The sequence below is a fragment of the Giraffa tippelskirchi genome, chromosome 5 (assembly GCF_054371585.1).
Source record: "Giraffa tippelskirchi isolate mGirTip1 chromosome 5, T2T-mGirTip1v1.2.pri, whole genome shotgun sequence".
Classification (NCBI taxonomy): Eukaryota; Metazoa; Chordata; class Mammalia; order Artiodactyla; family Giraffidae; genus Giraffa; species Giraffa tippelskirchi.
The window spans coordinates 100342516-100366720 of NC_137279.1; the positions used below are offsets into that span (position 1 = coordinate 100342516).

General features: G+C 45.7%; 1 protein-coding gene and 1 long non-coding RNA gene across 7 annotated transcripts; one reads left to right on the forward strand and one right to left on the reverse strand.

Moving 5' to 3' along the window:
* Positions 1-3371: 3371 nt before the first annotated feature.
* ACP6 (acid phosphatase 6, lysophosphatidic) lies at positions 3372-23628 on the forward strand. 6 transcript variants are annotated; one of them, XR_014055113.1, is made up of 10 exons: positions 3372-4042; positions 10740-10871; positions 10991-11121; positions 11922-12001; positions 15959-16046; positions 16836-16968; positions 17974-18074; positions 21154-21349; positions 22351-22786; positions 23431-23628. XR_014055113.1 is itself a non-coding variant. In XM_081495175.1 (10 exons), exons 1-10 carry the CDS (start codon positions 3824-3826, stop codon positions 23572-23574), a joined length of 1560 nt encoding a protein of 519 aa, XP_081351301.1. In that variant the 5' UTR covers positions 3372-3823; the 3' UTR covers positions 23575-23628. The 6 variants fall into 6 exon arrangements, 4 of the variants coding, with proteins under 4 accessions (XP_081351301.1, XP_081351304.1, XP_081351302.1 ...); XR_014055112.1 differs by having other exon boundaries at positions 22621-22786; XM_081495175.1 differs by having other exon boundaries at positions 21254-21349.
* On the reverse strand, positions 18162-23628 carry LOC145507772 (uncharacterized). The gene is made up of 2 exons (XR_014055114.1): positions 19471-23628; positions 18162-18897 (listed from the first exon to the last, which is right to left on the reverse strand). It is a non-coding gene; the product is annotated as an uncharacterized LOC145507772 (long non-coding RNA).
* Positions 23629-24205: the final 577 nt, after the last annotated feature.

Sequence of the window (24205 nt, forward strand, 5' to 3'; positions counted from 1 at the left end):
TAAAACAAGGTTCTCAAGAGGAGATTTATATAGAGAGCAATAAGTGATGTAATGAAGAATGTCCTCAACACCATTCCTATGATATAACCTATAATTTCATCCCACAAGTATTTGTAGGGTACTTGAGTCAGGCACTATGCTCACTATTGGAGATAAAACAGTGAATGTGGTTGTTTCTTATCTAATTTCGTAATTCAACCTGAGTTTGGGCATAATATTAAAGCCAACCCTCTGAGGACAATTTAGGGGGAGGAGGGCTTATTTCCCAAGCCAGACTTGTATGACGAATAAAGCCAAGGTCACAATATCAGTTGTTCAGTGACCCCACCACCTACTACCCCCAACCCTTGCTGCTCTGCAGTCTCAGAGCATGATTTCAGAATTTCTAGCCTTTCTTTTACCTTTAAAAAAAAACTTTTAATTTCGTATTGGGGTATAGCCGATTAACAATGTTATGATAGTTTCAGGTGGACAGAAAAGGTACTCAGCCATACATATACATATAACCATTCTCTCCCAAACTCCTCTCCTATCCAATCTAACCTTTCTTTTAAAATGCAATTTATTAACATGACCAGGACCACTGTACACAACACACCAAATATTTATAGGATTCCCCAAGTGTTGTCTCACATGTGCTGACAAACAGGGCTTTTATTAATAAACAACCTCAAGGAATCTATCATTTTTCCAACCTTACTCTCTCTGGCTTCTGGCAAAGATCTGCTGCTAAGACTGCTCCCACGTCAACCACACATGTGCGTCCTGACAGCATGCGCTAAACCAGGTCAAAGGTGCTGCTCACGATGACTGACAAGACTGTGCTGAGGCTGCCAGGGAACAGCATGTGGACTAGGCTGACCTGTCCACTATGCAGAAGGGAATGGAACCCAGATGCCAACATTACATTGCCCTGGAGCTGTTCTGACATCCTAGAATTACCAGAGCTCCTGTAGCTGCTCAAATGTCAGGGCCCTTCTGTACTCAAGTCATACCACATTTTCGCTCAACCGCTGAGAACATTTTTTGCCACTGAGGTTACATTTCATCACTCAGTTTCCGAAGCAGTGTTGTCTAGTGCTCTTGATACCTTACTTAGGCTAGAAAAACAGCTTTCAGTTTTTAATAATATCAGAACACACAAGAAGACTCTGAGAAGTGATTCCACGGGCTAGGCCAAGGAGAAAACTGTGACAACATGCAATGTTCCAAAATGACCCCTCCCAATGGTAGGACATTCAGAATTTTCTAGCCTGATGAAGAAGTTTAGACTCAGGTCAGGAGCTATACTCCATAAGTGTGTTGCCTTTACATCTGACCCAGTTTGACTCAATGATAGAATTCAGAATGATAAAAGAACTGGTTGGATGTTGTTAAAAAGAAAACCACAAGCCCCAAATGGCGTCGTTCATGTTGCCAAAATCTTGGCTCTCTGTGCACCAATACCAGACAAATACAGAGACAGTTATGGAGGAGAAGGAAAGTGTAGCTTTATTATTTTGCCAGACAAAGAGGGAACACAATAGGCTAGTACCTCAAGAACTGTGCTCCCCTCCCTTGTGAGTAGGGAGAGATTATATAGTCAGGCAGGATATATAGTAGGGAGAGATTATCTAGTCAGGCAGGATATGTGATAAGGCAGTAACAGGCTTCATTCTTTCTTCTTTAAAGTTTCAAAAGGGTGGGGTTGCTGACAAGATTAGGGTGTGTGCAGGGTCTCAAGTGGCTCATCTCCTAATCCTGTCCCTAAAACAGCAAGGAGATCAAACCAGCCAATCCTAAAAGAAATCAACCCTGAGTATTCATTGGAAGGACTGATGCTGAAATTCCCATACTTTGGCCACCTGATGTGAAGACTCATTGGAAAAGATCTGGATGCTGGGAAAGATTGAGGGCAGGAGGAAAGGGGGCAACAGTAGGTGAGATGTTTGGATGGCATCACTGATTCAATGGACATGAGTTTGAGCAAACTCTAGAAGATGGTGAAGGACAGGGAAGCCTGGCAGTGCTGCAGTTCACAGGGTTGCAAAGAGTCAGACATGACTTAGCAACCGAACAACAACAACTGGTCCCTTTAATCTTGCCTCAGGTGGTTTCATTACTCTTTCTCCTTTGATTAGTAACTGTTCTGCCCTTTGGAACTCAGAGAAGGTCATGGAGGCTGGACTCTTGCCTACAAGGAATAGAGGACAAAAAGGCCTCCATGCCCAGGATCCCACAAGGCCCTGCTCAGCATCACTTGTACTAAAGTCCATGGTACCAAACCTAGATTTAGTATCTCTGTCAAATTGCAATTTTAACCTCCCCTAGAAATGTAATGTTAATGGACCAGTCTGTTATTTTCTGGTTAAGCACTAGTAAGTTAAGCTGTCACAGGGTCCCTCTCCATCAACTCCCCCATCCCCAGCTGCCAAGAGGCAATCTGCATGATAAAACCCTTGCCAGTTCCTTTCTCCTCCCTCTTCCCAGTAGGGGAATCCTTCTTTTCTTTCATTATTACATCTTCTCTTTTGTTAATACTTTCTTGCTCCACCCTATGAAAAACCTTCCATTTTGTACAACCCCTCCCAGCACCCTTCTAATTGCTAGATGGGGTGTTGCCCAATTCATGGATAGTTGAATAAAGACAATTAAATCTTCAAATTTACTCAGTTGGTTTTTTTTTTTATGTCAATATACTCAGACTCTCCTCACAACTTGACCTTTGCCTTGAGGACACAGATGTGCCCTGTGCAAAGACGTGGAACAGAAGTTTGGAGCTGCAGTATATTCATGAGAAACCAGACCATCAGGTGGTTTAGGCTAGCTAAGGTGCTTACTCACTGGGACATCTACAGACAAGGCCTGATTTTTCCACAAGAAATATTCTGGATACAAGTAACGCATCAATGAGCTTGAACTTCTATACGTTTGCAACGATCTAAATCTCTTTAAACATAGAAGTGGGATATCAAATGATTAAATATAAAGCCCCCACCCCTCCCCACCGCCCGTGCAGCCAAGAGTAATCATTCAGTAAGTGGTGCCTTGGCTCTTAACTCAGTAACTTCAACTTCAAGGAAGTCTTCTATGCTCCCTAGACTCCAAATAGAGGATCTACATTACCCAATTCTATCTACCCCTTTCTTCATGTCTCCTACCCAATCAGCCTGCAAACTCGCCAATTCATTCCCACACACATTCCCGCCCTGCCCCGGAGACTTGCCATCTGCTAGCCTACCAGGCTAGGCCCACTGCGGAGGGCGGGGGTAATACCTCCAGCTAGGGCCCGGGCCGCGCAGCCTTGTGGGAGTTGTAGTTCTCGCAACTCAGAGTTCTCGGACAAGCGTCACGGGACTCGTTTTCCCGTGCTCCTTTGCGCGGGCCCACTTGGGGCAAGTCCCTGGGTAGGTGAGAAAGTGGCTGGCATATTACTCGTAAAAAAGTAGAGTTCAGCGGTCTTTGTTAACGCAGCCACTGCCACGTAGGAACTCAAGGCGTGTTTCTGTCCTGTCAAGAGTGCTGGAGGCCGAACTTGAAATACAAGTTGAAGGTTCCCTAGAGGACGAAATGTAAGAAGCTGAGCTCCCCGGCTCCCGGTATCCCCGCCCAGTCTGCTGCAGGAGCGGCCAACCCCGACCCGGGTTAAAACTCCCGAGAAGTCTTCGCTGCTCTGGGTCCCGTTCAAAGCTGGGAGTCGTAGCAGTCGCAGCCTGGGCGGCTGGATGTGTGCACCCTCCGGTTCCCGGGAACTTAGGGGAGGCTGCTGAGCCCCGTCGCCCGCGGGGGACTTGTATTCGCTTTCTGCACCCTCACCCCGAAGGGCAGCCGAGGGGTTTCCACCATGATCTCCCGGGTCTTCAAGCTGCGCATGTGGACCCCTGTGGGCGTCCTGACCTCGCTAGCTTACTGCCTCCACCAGCGGCGGGTGGCCCTGGCCGAGCCTAGGGGGGCGGACGACCAGAATCCCGTCGACCGAAGCCTATTGGAGTTGAAAATGGTGCAAGTCGTGTTTCGACACGGGGCGCGGAGCCCTCTCAAGCAGCTCCCGCAGGAGGACCAGGTGAGAGAGACCGGCACGGTTGGGGAGCGAGAACTGTGTGGCCAGCTAGTGGCGGGCCAGGGTCTTTTACCAACGCGCACCACCTTTGGAATTTTACTCTCACGGAGCGGGGATTCGGACTGGGTCCTGACGAAGGGAAAACAGTGTGAACACAGGTGCTGACCATGTACCCCCAACCCCTCCCAGCCCCCTCGGACACCCGGATTGTGGGGCAGCCCGGAAACTTCCCATGGCTGTGATGTAGCCCAGCTAGTAGTAGTGTGCTTCCCTAGGTGCATATAAATCGCCTAGGGATCTTGTTAAAATGTGGATTCAGTAGATGTGGGAGCCTGAAACTCTGTATTTCTAGTGAATATTTGTGGGAACTTGAGTACAAGGGTGTAATGCAGTTCTGTGTGACCATTTTAATGGTTGCCAAAGAGTTGCAGGGACCTTTGTGACAGGAACCAACCTGATTGGGCTCACAGTGGATAAGAGAGGTTAATAATGCCTTTGGGAAGGAACCTCCCTGGTGGCTCAATGGTGGCTCCTGCCAATGCATGAGACAGGGGTTCGATTCCCTGGGTGGGGAAGATCCGGGCGGAAGGAAATGGCAACCCACTCCAGTATTCTTGCCTGGAAAATCCCATGGACAGAGGAGCCTGGTGGGCTGTAGTCCATGGGATTGCAAAAGAGTTGGAGGGACTTAGCGACTAAACAAGAATACCAACATCACTTTGGGGAACAGGTTTTACCTCAACTTTCTCTCCGGGTTTACTGGAGACCGTTTGAGATCCTGAAGATTTTTTTGGCAACAAGTGCTGTATCTTGGGGCTCTCCTTTTTCATTCTGGGTTCCTAAACTTATTGTAGAAGGGATCTGAGGTAGGAAAAAACAAAATTAATTGATCAGTCTTAAAATCCACTCGATTTTGCTCAGGATAATTATGATTAAAGTACAAATAGCTGGTTTTGAAGATGATTACCCTTTCTGGATTTGATTCTTGGGGAGACCCAGTAAAGATCTCTGGCCTTTCAGAGCAGGCAGGCCTGTGATTAAAGAATTGTCTTCCTAATGAAGATAAAGAGGCAACCTGGAATTCCCAGGCATCCAGGTGGCAAACTTACCTGTGGGGTGCTTTCGCGTTGTTGGTTCTCCAGGTTGATGTTGGAGCAGGTTCAGCAGGATGTCCAAATTGATATTAGGCATACTCATGATAGTTGCTTTTAAGAAATCCTCAGGGTTCTACAACTCACGGTGTACAACTGAAAACCCAGTTTTTAAAGCTGGCCACACATGAAATCAAACCTCAAAGCATTTCCCACATAATAAATCTTGGTAGGCACTTAAATTCTATTATCAAGTTTCTAGTTAGCCTTTCTATATGGCTATTCCACATTCTATCTGGTACCTGAACTTGACTCCTTTCCTTCTCTTTCTTTCCTTATTCAAATATTTGGATCTTTTCTCAGTCTCTTACTTTGCCTTTTTATATTAGGTCACTAAATTTTCCTTCTAGTTTTGTACAGCCCATCTCTTGTATACTCCCCTTTCTTCTCCATTTATTCTTGGTAGAGAATTGTTGTTGTTCAGTTGCTCAGTCGTGTCCAGCTCTTTGTGACCCCATGGACTGCAGCACGCCAGGCTTCCCTGTCCTTCACTATCTCCCAGAGCTTGCTCAGACTCACGTCCATTGAGTCGGTGATGCTATCCAACCTTCTTGTCCTCTGTCATCCCCTTCTCCTCTTCAAACTTTCCCAGCATCAGGGTCTTTTCTAATGAGTTGGCTCTTTGCATCAGGTGGCCAAAGTATTGGAGCTTCAGTATGAGTCCTTCCAATGAATATTTAGGATTGATTTCCTTTAGGATTGACTGGTTTGATCTCCTTGCAGTCCAAGGGACTCTCCAGAGTCTTCTCCAACACCACAGTTGACAAGCATCAGTTCTTTGGTACTCAACCTTCTTTATGGTCCAGCTCACACATTCATACATGACTACTGGGAAAACCCATAGCTTTGACTAGACGGACCCTTGTTGGCAAAGTAATGTCTCTGCTTTTTAATATGCTGTCTAGCTAGGTTGGTCATAGCTTTTCTTCTGAGGAGGAAGCGTCTTTTGATTTCATGGCTGCAGTCACTATCTGCAGTGATTTTGGAGCCCAAGAATAAAAGTCTGAATGTGTAGGCCTGGACCTCTTTCAGACAGTATATATGTTCCCTGAAGGAACCAGAAAAAGATTTAGATTCTTCTAGGGCTTTCTCCTGAGCCACTGGGTGTGATGGGTATCTCTGCCTTTATGTTGGAAGGGGCAGTCGTAGCTAAGGTAGAATGCTGGCTTCCTACATCTTCTGTTTTTGTAGCCACAAAATATGGTGCATTTGAGTCCTTGGTCTCATTTTGCAATTAAATAAGGCACATTACCACTCAGGCCTGCTCACATTTTCAGATTTTATGTAGATGCACTGAACGCCTTTGGTTATTCTGTATAAAGTCTTGTGCATAAAAGCAAGGGGTATAACCAGCCTTTGTTCAACTTAGGCTATGAACAGGTGTCATCAGCCTCCTGTGACTTGTTTCTGGCTATTCTATCAGGATTTCTTTTCCAAGCTCCAGTTTGATAGAGGTTGTTAATGGGATTTTCTAATCTTCCTGGGTTCTGCTATTAATTAGAGTTGGAAAGGACTATTTGGCAGCAGTTCTAAAACTAAAATTGCCTTTGGTAGATGTTTCCAGACTTCTGACTGGTTTATAGATAAACACGTGACAAGTCAATGCATTCATTATCTCACAAATCCTTAGAAAATATCATTGTTTAAAACTAGATGTTTTATTGAGCTTTTTTTTTTATGATTGAATGACTGATGAATTAACCTGTCTTCCTAAAAGTATTGTATCTGTGCTCTGGAAATAAAACTTTGGAACTTGATTGGTCATTTTTTCTGATTGTTAGATTAGATCCAAGTACACTTTCCAAAAATAAATTTGGCCCTACTTTTGGATTTTTGTCAGCTTCTCTCTATTTCATGGCAAGATAGCCCCCAACCCAGGAAGACTCTTCAGTTTTTAGAAAATAAAGTCCAATGTGTTCAAACTCCACAGTTCATGAAGACATTCAAGTCCATATTTATTCTATAGTGTAAATGAGCCGGGAAGAATAACGTCAAGTGGGCTGGGAAGGATGATGTCAGTATCATTGTAGATTAACACTTATTCAAAGCTCAGCTAAGATAAGTGGTTTTCAGGAAGCATTACATAAAGGATGTGCCAATCAGTCCATTAATTCCTGTGCAATGGTGGTTCTTAACCTTGGTGGGACATTGGATTCAACTGGGGAACTTTAAAAAATACTGAAGCCTAGGTCTCTCTCCCAGAGATTCTAATTTAGTTGACTCAGAGCACCCAGTCATGATAAAAGCTTCTTTGGTGAATATAATTATCTAGACTGAGTAGCATTTAAAAAACTGAGGCCCCATCCCTGGGAGATTTGGATGTGATTAACTCATGACGGAGCTCAGGCATCAGTAACTTTAAAAAATTTTTCCAGCTATAGTAGTGTGCAGTGTGCAAGCTTTCACATCATTAGTTTATTCTGAAAACTACACCTGGAAGTTTTTGTTTACTTTTATGTAGATTTTTTTTTTTTTCCTTTTACCTGGAATGTAACATATTGATCCCTGTATAGTATTGTCTTCATGGAAATGTGCTTTGGTGAGATGCTATCATTCTGTGTCGAGAGAACAATAAGAAACAATCCCACAAAACTCATTGCTGTGACTACTGAAAAGATGTTCATTATATTCCTCTATCCTCTTTATGAGGACCCTTGGGAGGAATTTGTCTGTTCACTTGAGAAATGGTGTGCTTCTCCTGAACAGTTGGCTTGCTTTTATCTTTAAGCTTGTCTAGCTGATCAGGTTTCTCCTTTTACATAAAAGCCAGAAAGCTTAGTGCTGAATCTTTTGGCCCACCTACAGTAAGTATATAGATCTTCACAGCATGTATTAATATTTTTTGAGAAACTTTATTGCTGTATCCATTTTTTTGATCACTCTACTTGCTTACTTTTGTCTTTCTTTTCGACTTTGAATTGGTTATATTGGGAATTCCCTGGCAGTCCAGAGCTTAGGATTCCATGCTTTCACCGCTGAGGGCACAGTTTCAATCCTTGGTCAGGGAACTAAGATCCCACAAGCCTTGTGGTGCAGCCAAAAAATAAATAAATAAATTGGTTACCTTGCTATATTTTAGGTATTGCTACCACCTACTTCAAGTTAGTTCTTGAAAATGGAGTATAAATAAATAAAATTATAAAGTTACTCTTTGCTACTGACTCTGGACTGAAAAACAGGAACAAGAATGACAGTATGTATGTGGGATGGACACTGTGTCTTGAACTGATTTATCATCCATTCTTGAAAGCCTGAAAACATGTATTTTAGACTTGACGTGACCTAGACCTCAGGAGTCATCTTCTGGAAAAACCAGAGGTCCTCTGTTGGTGGATACACCTAACAGGAGAAGACTTTTTAGTGTGGCTGAGCAGGCCTTAATGGACCTGGCATCAGGACCTGTGCTCAGACACTGGACTTACATGGATGGATAATTCAGTCTCAGCTATAAAAAAGAAAAGAGTTTACAGTGTGATGAAGAAAAGAGACAAAAATGGACTCCAGTTATGGGAATATGCTGGGAATGCAGGAAACTCAGAGGAGATATCTCAAATTGTACAAAACTGAACTCAGTTTGTTAACTATTCTTCTGTCTTGGCCTCAGTTTTAGTCAAGAAGTACCTCCATCACCCCTTACCACCTCATGCACCCAGACTCCAAGTCAAAGTAATTTTTTTCTTTATTCTTTCTTGTTCACCTACCAATATAGCCTCCAAAAAAAGGAAAAAAAAAAAAAAAGCTTTTATCTACTTACTTGCCAGGATTGACGCAATGTCTTGAATTCACCCTTTCTGTTCTGACTGCCTTAGATGAGCCCTTAGGCACTCGCTGGTTTTAGTACAGACATCTTGAAATTGGCTTTTTCTGTGTTGAGTCTTTCCATTTCAGTTGTGATCTATCTGATAGCCTTCAAACCATTCTGTGGAGCCTGTGGGCTAAAGGGATGCTGAGTGACTGGGGCTCTGAGTTCCCACTCCTGCTTCAGCTAAAGAAACTCCAGGCCTTTTTATGGCTGAGTAATATTCCATTGTATAAATGTACCACAATTTCTTTATCCATTCATTTCACTGAGGTTGTTTCCATGTCCTGGCTATTGTAAATATTGTTGCTCTTTACAACAGCTGTTGTAAATAGTATAAATATTGAGGTACATGTATCTTTTAGGATTGTAGTTTTCTCAGGGTATATGCCCAGTAGTGGGATTGCTAGGTCACATGGTAGATTTATTCCTGGTTTTTTAAAGAATCTCCATCCTGTTTTCCATAACGGCTATATCAGTTTACATTCCCACCAGCAGTGCAGGGTTCCCTTTTCTCCACTTCCTCTCCAGCATTTACTATTTGTAGATTTTTTTTTTTTTTGATGATGGCCATTCTGACTGGTATGAGGTAATATGTCATTGTAGTTTTGATTTGCATTTCTCTGATAATGAGCAATGTTGAGCATCTTTTCATGTATTAGTAATAAGGTTTTATGAAGCTTCCCTGGTGGCTCAGGAGTTCCAGTGCAGGAGAGATGGGTTCAATCCTTGGGTCAGGAAGATCCCCTGGAGAAGGAAATGACAACCCACTTCAGTATTCTTGCCTAGGAAATCCCATGGACAGAGGATCCTGACAGGCTATAGTCCATGGGTTTGCAAAAGAGTCAGACACGACATAGCGACTAAAAAAACAATAAGGATTTTACTCTAATAATAAGATAAAAGAAGGACCAGTGGGAGTGACATTTTTTTCTAGCCAGTGATCCACAGGGTTTGGGGTGGAAATGGGGGAGCGATGGAAAGAGTCAGGTTTGAGTTTTAGGGATTAGAATTGGGATAGCATTGAGAGTCATAATAAGTTGGGAAGAGGAGCTGGCATATGGAATTAGAAGGAAAGACTTGTTTTTAAAATTGAGTCATCACATCCGACTCAATGAGTATAAGAATTTTATGGGCTGTTGGAGCTGTGAGGCCTATGACTACTTGTTATGTTTTGAAAACCAGTACAGTTGGGGCAGGAGCCAGATTATGGGGAATAAAGGAAGATGGTAAAAAGTGAAGGTTTCTTAGAGGGCAGCTATTTGTTTGAGAAACTGGATAAAAGGAAGAGATATATGTAGTAGTTCAAAGGGCATTAAGTAGAGTCTTTAACGAGAGGCCACAAAACCCTGCAGGTTGAGTCCTTAAAAATTCTTACAAGTATATGGTCACTGAGATTGTATTATATTCATTCATTTGTTCATTCATTCATTCACCAAGTATTGGGTGCCTGGCCTTCTGGCTGCTTCTACCCTTTACTTCAGTCTGGGCTTGGTGCCGGAATAGCCCCTCAGCAGTGAGTACTAGTGTGGCATTTACAGGACTTGGGCTGAGGATACCTGGATTAATAAATTACAGTCATTTCTTCCCTTAATTGGAGCTGTAGTTGAAGTTTCTTTCCTTCTTCCCATCCTTCTTGTGAAGGTTGCTCATCTAGCATCAGTGTGATTCTAGCTATGTGCTGCCAGATGTTAACGTTCTAAGTTTCCAGAACCTTTTTAAGCAATGTGTTGTTTTTTTGTGCTCACAGCAGGTAGAGTGGAAGCCCCAGCTATTAGAAGTCCCACCCCAAACTCAGCTTGATTACACAGTCACCAATCTTGCTGGTGGCCCAAAACCACACTCTCCTTTTGACTCTCAGTACCGTGAGACCATGCTGAAGGTGAGTGATGCTTTCCTGCTCGCTAAGCACCTTGCAGAGCTGTGATGGTCTGCCCTGGGCTGAAGTGATTTAGCAGGCTGTGAGATTTCTTCATTCTTCTCTCTCCTCCCACACCTCAGGGGGGCATGTTTGCTGGACAGCTGACCAAGGTGGGCATGGAGCAGATGTTTGCCCTCGGGGAGAGGCTGAGGAAGAACTACGTGGAGGACGTCCCCTTTCTTTCACCAACCTTCAACCCACAGGAGGTCTTGTGAGTCACTTGAGAAAGGAATATTGCACCCAATGTCAGGTCTTAAATGTGAGAAAACCTGTCCTGACCCTCTATGTGGTTCCCACTCTCATCCGAGGTGGTCTAGGTGGGAGATGTGAGGGTGATCTGGCTGCAACCTGTCGCCCCATTGATCGCCAGGGTTGATTTGGCTCATCTGGCTGGCTAGGCTGGTGTCCCCTTCCTCTCTCACTGTTCTGTGTATCCCTCCTGATGCTGCGTGCTCAGTCAAAGAGGACGACCTTCCCTGAGAGAAGAGAACCGTTCTTCGGTTAAGGGTATGCAAGAAGCTGCGTTCCCTTGCTAGAACCTCCTAGGCAGTCTGGGGACAGTTACCCTAATATGATAGAATTCGGAGAACAAGTGGTCCCTGGAGGTCATGTTCACTGGCCCTCAGGTCCCTTGGGCAGCCATCCCACAAAGAGAGAAAAGGTATTTCCCAGCCCTCTAGCTCCCTTTTGGGGCTTCCCCGGTGGCTCAGATGGTAGAGAATCTGCCTGCAGTGCAGGAGACCCAGGTTCGATCCCTGGGTTGGGAAGCTCCCCTGGAGAAGGGAATGGCTACCCAGTCCAGTATTCTTGCCTGGAGAATTCTATGGACAGAGGAGCCTGGCAAGCTATAGTCCATGGGGTCACAAAGAATCAGGCATGACTGAGTGACTAACACTGTAGTAGCTCCCTTTATGTAGTTTAGAAAGCCTATGAGTGCTCTGTGGAATGAGGTAGCGTGCACATGTAAATCTTCCTTCTGTGAGTTTCCCTATGTTTTTGTTTTGTTTCCAGCATCCGTTCCACCAACATCTATCGGAACCTGGAGTCTACCCGCTGTTTGCTGGCTGGACTTTTCCAGCGTCAAAAAGAAGGTTCGAGTTCAGGGTCTACAAGTCAGCCCCTGTCCCTGAGGTGCCTTTTCGTCTTGCTTCCAAAGCCCCGCTCTCTCTTGCTTGATGTCTGTCCCCACCTGGGTCTCTCTCCTCCTGCTCCTGGGGCCTCTCTGGTGTACCAGCTGTGTGGCGGACCCCTCCCTGTCTGGCCTGCCGCTGCACCTGCCAGCCTGACCTCACACCTACACCGACATATCAGCTGCTCCGATGCACCCTTGGCTCCTCTCAAGTGTCTACACAAGCTGCATAGGGTAGCTGGAGCCAGATTTTTCAAACAATACTTGGGGCTTTTTGTTTAGTTGGGACACTGCTGGAAAGGAAAGAGAATAAGAGGAACTCTTCACTGGGACCCAGGCCTGCTGCCACAGCCCTGGTCTTGGTGATAATCCACAGCATAACCCAGGTGGTGTTAATAGTGTCCTATATGGCCTTTCCCAGTTAAGAAAGTCTGTCGAGTTTGGGTTTTGACATATTCAGCCAGTGAATGATCACACTAGTGGGTTCTCCAACTTTCCACCCTCAAGGACTACGTTTATTATTTTCCCTATGGATCTCATGTATTTGAGGGCTTTTGACTATCAAGTGAAGCTGCATTTTATCATTTGTAATCGATTCAAATTTACACTTAATTACTGGTCTGAGTTTCAGATCATCATGACCTCACCAATATTAAAATAGTCAAATGATGCCATAAGGCAAAAGTTCTTGTTACTTTGTTTAGCTTCTTTAGCAGTATGTCAAATAGAGATACAATTTACATCAGGCTTTTAAAAAATGTGTAAGATACAGAACCTCCAGACCAAAGGAAGCTGGCCTTGCCCCTAGCTGGTTTGGGTTTGGCTGCCAATTCTGGCTGACGTTGGCTGAACACAAACAGCCTAAGTAACAGAGCAAACAGGGTGGACTTCTCCATACCTTTTGGGAGCCCCTGAGCTTAGGAATAGTCTACAGTGCATGGCCTTCTGAAAACTGTTCACTTGCTCAGCTTCTGAAAGGCAAATGTCCTGTCCTCAGAACCACCTTAAGTATAAGTAATGTAAAAAGGGTGTTTTTTGGTTAGCAGCCTGATCTACAGGCGGGTCTCAGACTCAAGCTGCCCCAGGTTTTCTGCGAGGAAGGAAGTGGTATCATCACCAACTGCTGGTGTGGCCGCCTGGGTAGCCGCTCCCTGCGCTGGACTCGGACAGCCTCACACTCCATCCAACTTGACTTGTGTCCTGGCTACTTCCATGCCTTGGCCAGTATCATGGGATTTGGATAGACCAAAGAACCGCACAAGGTGCTAACATTGGTGGGAGTGGTTCAACTCTGGTAATTGTTTCAAGAGTAAAATCCTAGCGAAGTCCAAGAAGGTTTTGAGTAAGCTCCAGAGAATCAGGCTGGTGGGAAAGGGCTGGAGGGTGTTGCTCTGTATCATTTGGTCATTCATTCCTTCAACACATATCAGAGTGCCAGCTCAAATATACCTTATTTATCATAAACTGAAGGTCTGTTATCCAGACATTTATGGCAGGTACCAGGTAGGAATTACCATGTGTTAATTAGAGGCTTAAATCATAGTTACTATTATTCTCACATTTAAAGGACTTGCTGTACATCAAACATGGTTCTAAGAGCTTTGCAGATACTGACTTAATTCTTGTGATGACCCTGTGAAGTAGGTAGCATCCCTGTTTCACAGGTAAGAGAACTAAGGCAGAGGATAAAGGACTGTCTGAGGTACACAAAGCTAGTAAATGGAGGATCTGGGATTCAAATTCTGGCAGTCTGGTTTCACAGTCCATACTTTTCACTCTTGTGCCATCTTGCTTTTCAGAAGACTTGGGTATCTGGAGAGGGCCTCTGATCATGAGGTCTGTTTTACAATGTGTCCTGCAGAACTCCAGGATTCTTCAGAGGGGTCAGGAACTACAGAAAAGGAGTGGGATGGTGCATGCAAGTACACTGTGCTTCAGACCCCTACCTTGAAGCCCTCAACCCCTTTTCTTTTATTACCTTATTTCATAGTGGGAGAAAAAAGCTCCCACTGCTTTAGAAACAATTGGAAATTGCTGATACTAGTCTTACCCCTTCAATTTACATGTGAGCCCCAAAGAAGAGAAGTGACTTCCCAAAGTCATCCTGCTGGTTGGTTGTACATTCAGGGCTAAACTCATGACACAGTCTGATTTCCTTCTCCTGTCCAGACCAGCCAAGTGTGTGTGAATTCTGGTATTCTGCTCAAGTCACTGTAGGCTACTCTTTAATCCTAAGGTTTTGACTATCAGTAATTTGTTTGGGAATGGTAGTTCTTTGGGGTTTGGATTCATCTAAGGGCTTCTCAGGTAGCACTAAAGAATCTGCTTACCAATGCAGTAGATGCAAGAGATGTAGGTTTGATACCTGGGTTGGGAAGATCACTTGGAGTAGGAAATGACAACACACTCAGTGTTCATGCCTGGAAAATTTCATGGGCTGAGGGCTTGGTGGGCTATAGTCCATGGGGCTGCAAAGAGTTGGACACAACCGAGCGACTAAACACATAATATAGCAATCATTCCACAGATTGACCTCAGTGAATCCCATAAAGCTCCTCTGCCATCAGAAGAGAAGAGGCTTGAGCTGTGTAGAACAGGACGCTGGTGCAGAGCAAAGGATGAAAAGGTGTTAGAGCACCTCCCTTGGGCATTGACAGGAGACAAGGGTACCTGTCAACTCTGAGCAGGAGCAAGCTGCTGTGAGGTGTGTAAGAAACACTGTTTGTAGTCTAATCTTTGGTTCCTGCTAGTGCATCCAGCGGAGAAGGCAATGGCACCCCACTCCAGTACTCTTGCCTAGAAAATCCCATGGACAGAGGAGCTTGGTAAGCTACAGTCCATGGGGTCGCTAAGAGTCGGACGATTGAGCGACTTCACTTTCACTTTTCCCTTTCATGCACTGGAGAAGGAAACAGCAACCCATTCCAGTGTTCTTGCCTGGAGAATCCCAGGGACGGCGGAGCCTGGTGGGCTGCCGTCTATAGGGTCGCACAGAGTCAGACATGACTGAAGCGACTTAGCAGCAGCAGCAGCAGTGCATCTAGAAGCCTGGCTTTTCTTTTGGGCAAGGCCATGGGGTCTCAGAGGATTTGTGACCCTGTAGGCACCTTTCTCAGATTGTTTCATAAGTCACCATATTGGTGTATGCATGCATGCATGCTGAGTTGCTTCAGTCGTGTCCGACTCTTTGTGACTGTATGAACTGTAGCCTGCCAGGGTCCTCTGTCCATGGGATTTTCCAGGTAAGAATACTAGAGTGGGTTGCCATGCCCTCCTCCAGGGTATCTTCCCAACTCGGATTGAACCTGCGTCTTACTTCTCCTGCGTTGGTAGGAAAGTTCTTTACCACTAGTGCCACCTGGAAAGCCCATTTTGGCCTATAGGATTGGACTTTGCAAAGCAAGAAAATCACCTTGATCTGCTAAAGTAAGGGATGGCCTATTTGTTAGAATCTCCGAGTGCTGGTAGTATCTTGAGGCAGGCATTTTTTTTGGAATGCATCATAGATGTGCCTGGAGTAGGAAATAGCTACCCACTCCAGTATTGTTGCCTAGAAGATCCCATGGACAAAGGAGCCTGGCAGGCCACAGTACATAGGGTTGCAATGAGTCGGACACAACTAAGCACAGATGTGCCAGTCTGATCAGGTCTGTACCTACTCCAGGCTATAGGTAGCCCAGCAGGAGAGGTTGTGCTCGACAGAACTGGGCTGCTGTGTGCTTTCTCAGACCACAGGGGAGCTCCTGTTGGCAAAGCCAAAGCATATTGAAGGCATTCGCTGTCCTTAAGTAGTAACCTGGATGATGGCCTCTGGGAGCAACTCCATCTGTATACACAAAGAGAAAAAGAAGGGGGTGGAGCTGCTGGGAAGAACAAACTGAAGTCTCTTCCTGCCTGTGCATCCCACCTTCCCTTCCAGGACCCATCATCATCCACACTGATGAAGCAAGTTCGGAAGTCTTGTACCCCAACTACCAATACTGCTGGAACCTGCGGGAAAGAACCAGGTAACTGCCCCTGATTCTTCAGGGTGGGGGTACAGGCAGCATTGTACCACCTCTGCCAGCAGACTGTCTGTGCTGGTGGATAATGGATGGGAGAGATGGCATTAAACTTGGGTCTGACATCAGCTGTCCAGACGGAAGGCAGCTGTTGCTCATAGAACAGGTTCATGGTGAAGGTACAGGACATCCAGGGAGACCACACGCTAGGGTGGAGAGATGGTGTATACAGCCACACGTGGGGCTTCACCATTTACCGAGCGTTATCCTTTGTGCTTAGTCCTGGGCTCTCAGATGGGGTAACTGAAGAAAGTTATGGAAAAGATGAGTAAGCCAGTCATTAACTGCAAATCTAGATGGGCACGCCGAAGAAGACACAGATTCCCCTTCTCTTACCAACATGCTGCTGTGTAGGATAGATTGGTTTGGAGCTGATGGCACTATGCAGGTTTCAGGTATTTTGGGACTGCACTTAAACTATGTAGAGTGTGTTCCCCAGAAGAAGTAGACATCTTTTCAAGCAGACCTGGCCATGCTTGCATTGCTTTGGCTATAATAGAAGGGAATAGAATGGGATTTGGAAAATCCGTTATTCTAGCCCTGATATGTACTAACTCACAAGTCAGTTGGCCTCCTAGAGTTAACCCATCTTTAAAATGACAATTATACTAGCTATCTGCAATGAGTTGTTGAAAGTTAAATGAGATCCTAAATGATGAATTAGATACACTTTGTAAACTTAATCACCATACAATATAAAGAAATATAAGGAATAACTTTTTTATTTTTTGGCAGAGGCCGGAGGCAGGCTGCTTCTTTGCAGCCAGGAATCTCAGAGGATTTGAAGAAAGTGAAGGAAGGGATGGGCATTGCCAGTAGTGATGATGTGGACTTCCTCTTCCTGCTGGACAACATGGCTGCTGAGCAGGTAGGCTGGCTGTCCTCCTTGGCTCTGGGAGGGTGGGGGGAGCCTGGGCAAGGCTTGGTGGGCTGGCTCCTGAGTTAGAAGTGGGTGGAGGCCTCCTGGCTTGGAGGCAGCTGTGAAAGCACTTGCTGGCAGAATGGACCTGAGAACTGAGAGGTACGGTAAACTCCTCACCAAATTAGGAGTGTAGACATTTTAACTCTTGACCAGAGTTCCTTGAAGCATATTCGCTAGAATACGCATGACACAAGTAAGTATGTATAATGTGGGCAGGCAGGGCTGGGGTGGATGATGAACAAGGAGGGATTATGGTCTGAAAAGTTTGGAATGCCTCTTTATTGTATCACTTTTTGGAGAGTCTATATGCATGTCAGCCTATTAAAGAACCCGAGAGCACTGTGAGAAAGAAAATGGGTTAATCTTTAATTCTGTTTTTCTCAAGCTTGTTTAGCTGTAGAATCTTTTTTTTTTTCTAATAAATACTGAAGCCCACACAATGGGAAATGCTGCTCCAGATTCAGAAGTCAGACACCCAAAGGCTGTACAGCCTGGATCCTCCTTCCTTCTCTTGTGAAGATGACAGTGTGCCCTGAAGGCAGAAATACACCTTATGCTTATGTGTAAAATAGGTTTGAGGTTATAAAACAAGAGCTGATAAAGTATTTATTTGGCATACTTTTTAGAAATCATTTTGGGGATGATGAAGGCCGAGTAAAAATTTATGAATTCCTTGCCTTGTATTTTATTTATTTATTTTTTTAGCTTAAAAGAACACAAATGTTTTTCACTTTGGAGTAGATGAGGAGCATCAGTAAGAGAGGAAAAAACAGTTTTTCTCTGGGCCTTCAGATCTGGAGGAATAGCTGCCGACAGGCCTTGGGGACATAGAGTTTTGAGCCAGTCTTTCTCTGGGAGAAGACAGTCCCCTTGGACTCCATGGAAGCAGATCGTCCGCCAGGCTCATTGGATGAGTATTTCTTTCTAAAACTGTATCCATGGCCCTTTTAGGTGCACAACCTCCCAAGCTGCCCCACGCTGAAGAGGTTTGCATGGATGATTGAACAGAGAGCTGTGGACACAGCCTCGTACATCCTGCAGTGGAAAGACAGGTGAGGGGGGCCTCTTCAGCTACCGGCATACAGTCATGCTTGGTCAGGCCTCCAAGAGTGTGGGGAAGGGGACCCGTCAGGCCCGCTCACACCTGCCAGCTGGCGTCTCTGTGTGCAGAGGCTGAAATCACCCCATTCTGCTGGCCTTCTGAATAGACTCAGCCCTGGGTCCTTCCATTTCTGGAGTGGGGACTGGTAACCTAGTGTTTTCACTCACTGTTACACAAAACCGGGAGCTGCCACTCGACTGAGTTTCTCTCTCTCTCTTTTTAAAGTATTTATTTTATTTTCATTTATTTATTTGGCCATGCTGGGTCTTAGTGGCAGCATGTGGGATCTAGTTCCCTGACCAGGGATCAAACCTGGGCCCCCTGCATAAGGGAGCTCTTAGCCACTGGACCATCAGGGAAGTCCCTTGATTGAGTTTCTCTTAATCACTGACTTTTTCCTTGAAGTTTCAAAACATTGGGGTACCAGGGGATGCTGAAGGAAGAATAATTATTGCTCATTTTATTCATGACATTACAGTTTACAAATCATTTTCCTGTTCTCACCATGAGGTTGGTGTCATTATCCCTGACAAGTCTAAGTCCTGGCTTTAGCGATGGAGAAACTGGGCCCGAGAGATGTGGGCCACCTTGCGTAGGCTCAGCTAGCAAGAGGTGGAGGCAGGACTTGAACCCAGATCTTCTGACCACCAATCCTGTGTTTTCTCTGTTTTACTGGTATTTAGGGCTCTCTTTTTAGAAGGCCTATTTCCTCACTATCAGAATGGAGGGTATCTCTCTTCCCAAATATAAGAAAACACCTTTTAAGAAAACACCTTTTAGGAGAAGGCAATGGCAACCCACTCCAGTACTCTTGCCTGGAAAATCCCATGGACGGAGGAGCCTGGTAGGCTGCAGTCCATGGGGTCGCGAAGAGTCGGACACGACTGAGTGACTTCACTTTCAGTTTTCCTTTCATGCATTGGAGGAGGAAATGGCAACCCACTCCAGTGTTCTTGCCTGGAGAATCCCAGGGACGGGGTAGCCTGGTGGGCTGCCGTCTATGGGGGCGCAGAGAGTCGGACATGACTATGATGACTTAGCAGCAGCAGCAGCAAGCCATCATCAGTGTCTAACACATCAGTTCTATGGGCGCTGGGCACTGGGTCCTGGCAGGGATGGACCGGGACAAGCGAGGGAGGTTGGAAGATGCCAATGGCCAATGCGGCAGAGTGGCCAGGGAGGCTGGGCTGTTTACCCTGGAGACCTGGCCAGTCTGTGATCCCACAGGAGCAGAGTTATCTTCAGAGCCCCCAGTGACTGGTTGTAGTCATCTCAGATTTGTCATTTTACTCATCTCTAATAAAGCATTTTTTGGAGTAAAAAAAAAAAAAAGAAAAAGAAAACACCTTTTAATGGTTGGTTCAGAGCATTCAGCTTGTACTCAGAATGGGTAACTTGTTAAGAGAGGGGAGTATAGAGGGGAAATCCTGAGGAAGATGAATGCGAGGAAAAAGCCACTAACACTTCAAGAATTTGCTTGATCTTGCATAAGACTAGGAGCCTCTGCCTGCTTTTCTCCCACTCAGTCAGTGTATCCATTTTGCACTTGCCTCAGGCTTCTGGAAGGTTCCAGCCACACCTGTCAGCTCACTGCCATTCCTGTGACCGACCACCTTCCCTCATCTTTTCCTGAAGTGGCCCCACTGTTCCTAAATTGTCACTTACTGCCTTCCCCTCCACCAGCACATACTTACATATAGAATTTTTTTGGCTGCGCTGGATGTTTGCTGCTGTGTGCTCAGGCTTTCTCTAGTTGCAGCAGGGGTTACTCTCTAGTTGTGGTGCATGGGCTTCTCACTGTGGTGGCTTCTCTTGTTGCAGAGCATGGGCTTTAGGTGCACGGGCTTCAGTAATTGCCACACCAGGGCTCAGTAGATGTGACAAGCAGGCTTAGCTGCTCTCCGACGTGTGGACTCTTCCTAGACTAGCTATTCAACTCATGTCCCCTGCCTTGGCAGGTGGATTCTTATCCACTGTGCCACCAGGGAAGTCCATACACACATATTTAATAAATGTATTAGGCTTTGCAGGCCGTGCATTGTCTGTTGTGTCTATTCATCTCGGTCTGTGTAGCATGAAAGCAGCCATAGATGATACACAAACAAACGGGCACAACTGTGTTCCAATGGAACTATTGACAAAAATGGACAGCTGAGTTAGAATTAGCCCACAGCTATTGTTTGCTTTCTCCTGCATTTTAAACAAGATCTGGGTCCAATCCACTTTCTTTTCCATTAGCCCTGGTTTCTTAAAACTGATGTTTCTTCAGGAACAAATGGTTCTAGTTTCATAATGCCATCCATCTTGGCTTGGCCTGCACGAATTCTTTGGAAAGTATATGCTGCTTATGGTATTGGTTGCCTACTCCTCAGCTACTGCTTCAACTTTCCTTGATTTACAAAAGTGGCCAGTCACCATGAATAAGGATTGGTCTAAGCCAGTCCTGGCAACTCTTTTTGTCAGTGATTGGGTTCTGGGAATTCTGGGAAAGATTTTTCTTCTCTTTGATAAAAAGTGAGAGTCACCCAAACCAAGACTTTCTGCTGCTTACTGGCTCCAAGTTCCTGCTTTGTTTACTACTTCTCAAATATGCTTTGAGTTGAGGTAACCACCTGTGATCATGAGGTGACCATTTTGAGAACGAAAGTGGTGGAGCCACAGTGCCAACCCAAGAGCACTAGTGCTGAACTTGTTAAATCAAATAAATTAAGAAAAGTCCTTATGGTCTCAACGCCAAAGAAGGGGAGCTGGCACATAGGAAGTGTAATTTAGGCGATTTCCGTTCAGATGGCTCTTCTAAGGGCCTTCTGGAATTTCTGGAATTCATTATAGCCTGTCCTTCCCAGTTTTGGCCTAGTTCTCTATTACTTATCCTGTTTGCTATCCTCTCACCCCTCCCATCTCAGCCACGTTCATACCAGGTCTGTATCCTGCTGCTGTGTGCAGTCTTGGTGCACAGAGAGCTTGAGGCAGTGCTGTTTCTGTCCTTACTGCCTGTCTCTGTCCTTGCATCCCTTGTCTTTTCTCAGCTCTCTGACTGGGCTCATGAAGCTCCAGGGGGAGAAGCAGCCTGCATTCCTTGGGTGCCCAGTGCCCACTGGGTACTTCAGTACCGTTTACTCACCACAGGGAGGGCCTTCAGATGGCAGTTGGCCCATTCCTCCACATCCTGGAGAGCAACCTGCTGAAAGTTGTGGACCCTGCCACTCCGCCCAGCAAGACCAGGTACTTGGCCGAGCAGCCTGGCTTGGCGTGACTGAGGAGGGTGGTGGTGGTGGGGGGCTCTGGCTACAGGGAGGGAACCCAGGTTCTAGGAGGGTGAGAACCAGGCCGTCGGTTACTGAAAGTAGATGTTCGAGACCATGTACCCCAGAGACATTCACAACATTTCTACCTTTCTTCCTGACACATCTGTCCTACCATGTTTCGAAATTTTCATTTTAGTAGAAAAGAACCCTAAATTAATTTTCCCATCTTTTTAAACTAATTGAACATGCATCCAATGGAATAACTAATTAGGACATCACAACTCCGGGAGTTGGTGATGGACAGGGAGGCCTGGCGTGCCTCCATGGGGTCGCAAAGAGTCGGACACGACTGAGCAACTGAAATGAACTGAACTGATTTGGCATTAAAATAGCCCCAAACAATGATAATTGCTTAATAGATTGTTTAAACACCTTCATTGAGTATATTGGAAGATAGGAATTCTACTGGCATTTAAAAATGTTGGAAATGGCTTATGAACCTCCATAACCACTTTTGGGGTGCCTGGAACTCCAGATTAGGAACCATGGATTTGGAAGGTGTGTCCAAGGCACTTGCTAAACGAAGTGTGGTCTGCAGATAAACAGCTTCACCATCACCTGAGATTGTTTGATTTTCTACCGCAGCCTGACCCACTGAATCAGAGTCTGCCTTTTAACAAGACTCCCAGGTGGTTTGTAAGCCCCCTGATATTGGAGAAAACACTTTGCGACCCCACCAGGGGTTAATGGAACCCACCAGGTTCCTCTGTCCATGAAATTCTCCAGGCAAGAATACTGGAGTGAGTAGCCATTCCCTTCTCCAGAGGAAACTTCCCAACCCAGGGATCTAATCTGGGTCTCCTGCATTGCAGGCAGAATTTTCACTGTTTGAGTCACCAGGGAAGCCCATCGACTTCAAAGGAGTTTTTTTTTTTCCCTCACATTTATTTATTTGGTTGTGCTGGGTCTTCATTGCAGCACGCAGGCTCCAATAATTGTGGCACATGGGCTTAGTTGCTCCACAGCATGTGAGATCTTAGTTCCTGGACCAGGGATTGAACCCATGTCCCCTGCACTGCAAGGTGGATTCTTAACCATTGGACTACCAGGAAAGTCCCTCAAAGGAGATTTATACCAGGCTCAACTGATTTCTAGATGTCACCTGGTTTCCTCACTCAAAGGAGGCAGGCGATGTCCTGGCCTCCAGAGTCCTGCGGTGAAGAACTGTGGAGAACTGTTTTCTTGCAGGAAGCTGTACCTCTATGCAGCTCACGATGTGACCCTCATGCCTCTCTTAATGACCCTGGGAATTTTTGACCACAAATGGCCCCCATTTGCTGTGGACCTGACCATGGAACTCTACCAGCACCGGGAGTCTAAGGAGTGGTTTGTGCAGCTCTATTACCGAGGGAAGGTACGACCTCTGGGGTATGGTTGGGAGGCGGCTGAGCCACCTGGCCCACCTGGTTTAGCACCAAGTCGCCTGCTTGGGCCCAGGGAGTCTCCACTGGTACACGAGCTCTCTGGGTCCTCTCATGGCTGTGGCCCAGGGATAAGGCAGAACTGGGTCCTTAGTGGCAGGCTGGGGCTGGAACCATGTCCCGGTTCTGCCACAGAACCCTCCTAACAACAGGACCACCTTTCCTTCTGAGTGTCTCTCCCAAGATGTAACCCCTGACTGTGAGGCCTGTTTTGAAAATTAATGATGAGGTCTTTGGGAGGTGATGTGTACTATCAGCATCTCTGGTGCCTTGGCCACTTCAGCAGGTTGCTGTCCAGGGCAGAGGCTGAACACTCCCTAAGGTTAGACCTTTAGCCTTCCCAGGGGTATAACATCAATGTGTCTTCCAGTCAATTCAATCAACAGTTATTGAGTGACTTTCACGAGCGGGGCATAGTGCTTTTAATCTGGAAGCTGACTGATTAATGGGGGCTTCTTGGCTGTTACATGTGTACGTACACATCTGATTGGGTCAAAGCCTTTCAGAACTCTGGGCATAGCTGAAAACAGCCAGACAGGGTCCCCAGTGCCCCTGCTGAGTTACATCTCTTCCACAGGAGCAAGTGCCAAAAGGTTGCCCTGACCGGCTCTGTCCACTGGACAAGTTCTTGAACACCATGTCAGTTTATACCTTAAGCCCAGAAAAATACCACATACTCTGCTCTGAAGCACAGGTGATGGGACTTGGAAATGGAGAGTGACTGATTTGTACAAGTAAAATGTCTGGATTTTTTAAATAAAACTCCTTTACACAATGCCTCCAGTGTTTTTTGGGGGGAAGGCAGTAACAAGGGTTAATGGACTTTAACATAAGGTAAGGGTATTTCTTTCCTATAGTTATATTAAGGTCTCTTCTTGAAAGGCAAAGGGTATAATGTTGAGAGCAAAAGGATATATCCTATTTTGTGGCTTGATTTCCATGGCAGCTGCCTGTGACGTGGGGCTTCCCTAGTGGCTCAGATGGTAAAGAATCTGCCTGCAATGTGGAAGACCCGGGTTCCATCCCTGGTTTGGGAAGATCCCCTGGAGAAGGGGATGGCTGCCCATTCCAGTATTCTTGCCTGGTGAATTCCATGGGCAGAGCAGCCTAGTGGGCTACAGTCCATGAGGTTGCAAAGAGTCAGACATGACTGAGCGACTAACACTTTCCTTTTCTTGCCTGTGACATAAGCTATAGAATTGCGTGTGGTTTTGGACCTCAGTCATTTTCCTGTCTTCATTTCACACGCATATATTGGACACCTACTAAGTAGTGGTCATTATAAGGGTGAAAGGTTTCTGCCCTCAAGGTTTTTTCAGTCCAGTAGGAGAGGCAGATAAAGTATATCAGTG

Excerpts from the sequence above, each read along its gene's own strand:
- ACP6 (XM_081495175.1), top strand. The coding sequence starts at position 3,824 with ATGATCTCCCGGGTCTTCAAGCTGCGCATGTGGACCCCTGTGGGCGTC. Across the intron at positions 16,047-16,835 it reads AACCTGCGGGAAAGAACCAG|AGGCCGGAGGCAGGCTGCTT; the intron begins GTAACTGCCCCT and ends ATTTTTTGGCAG. Across the intron at positions 21,350-22,350 it reads ACTCCGCCCAGCAAGACCAG|CACGCAGGCTCCAATAATTG; the intron begins GTACTTGGCCGA and ends TCTTCATTGCAG.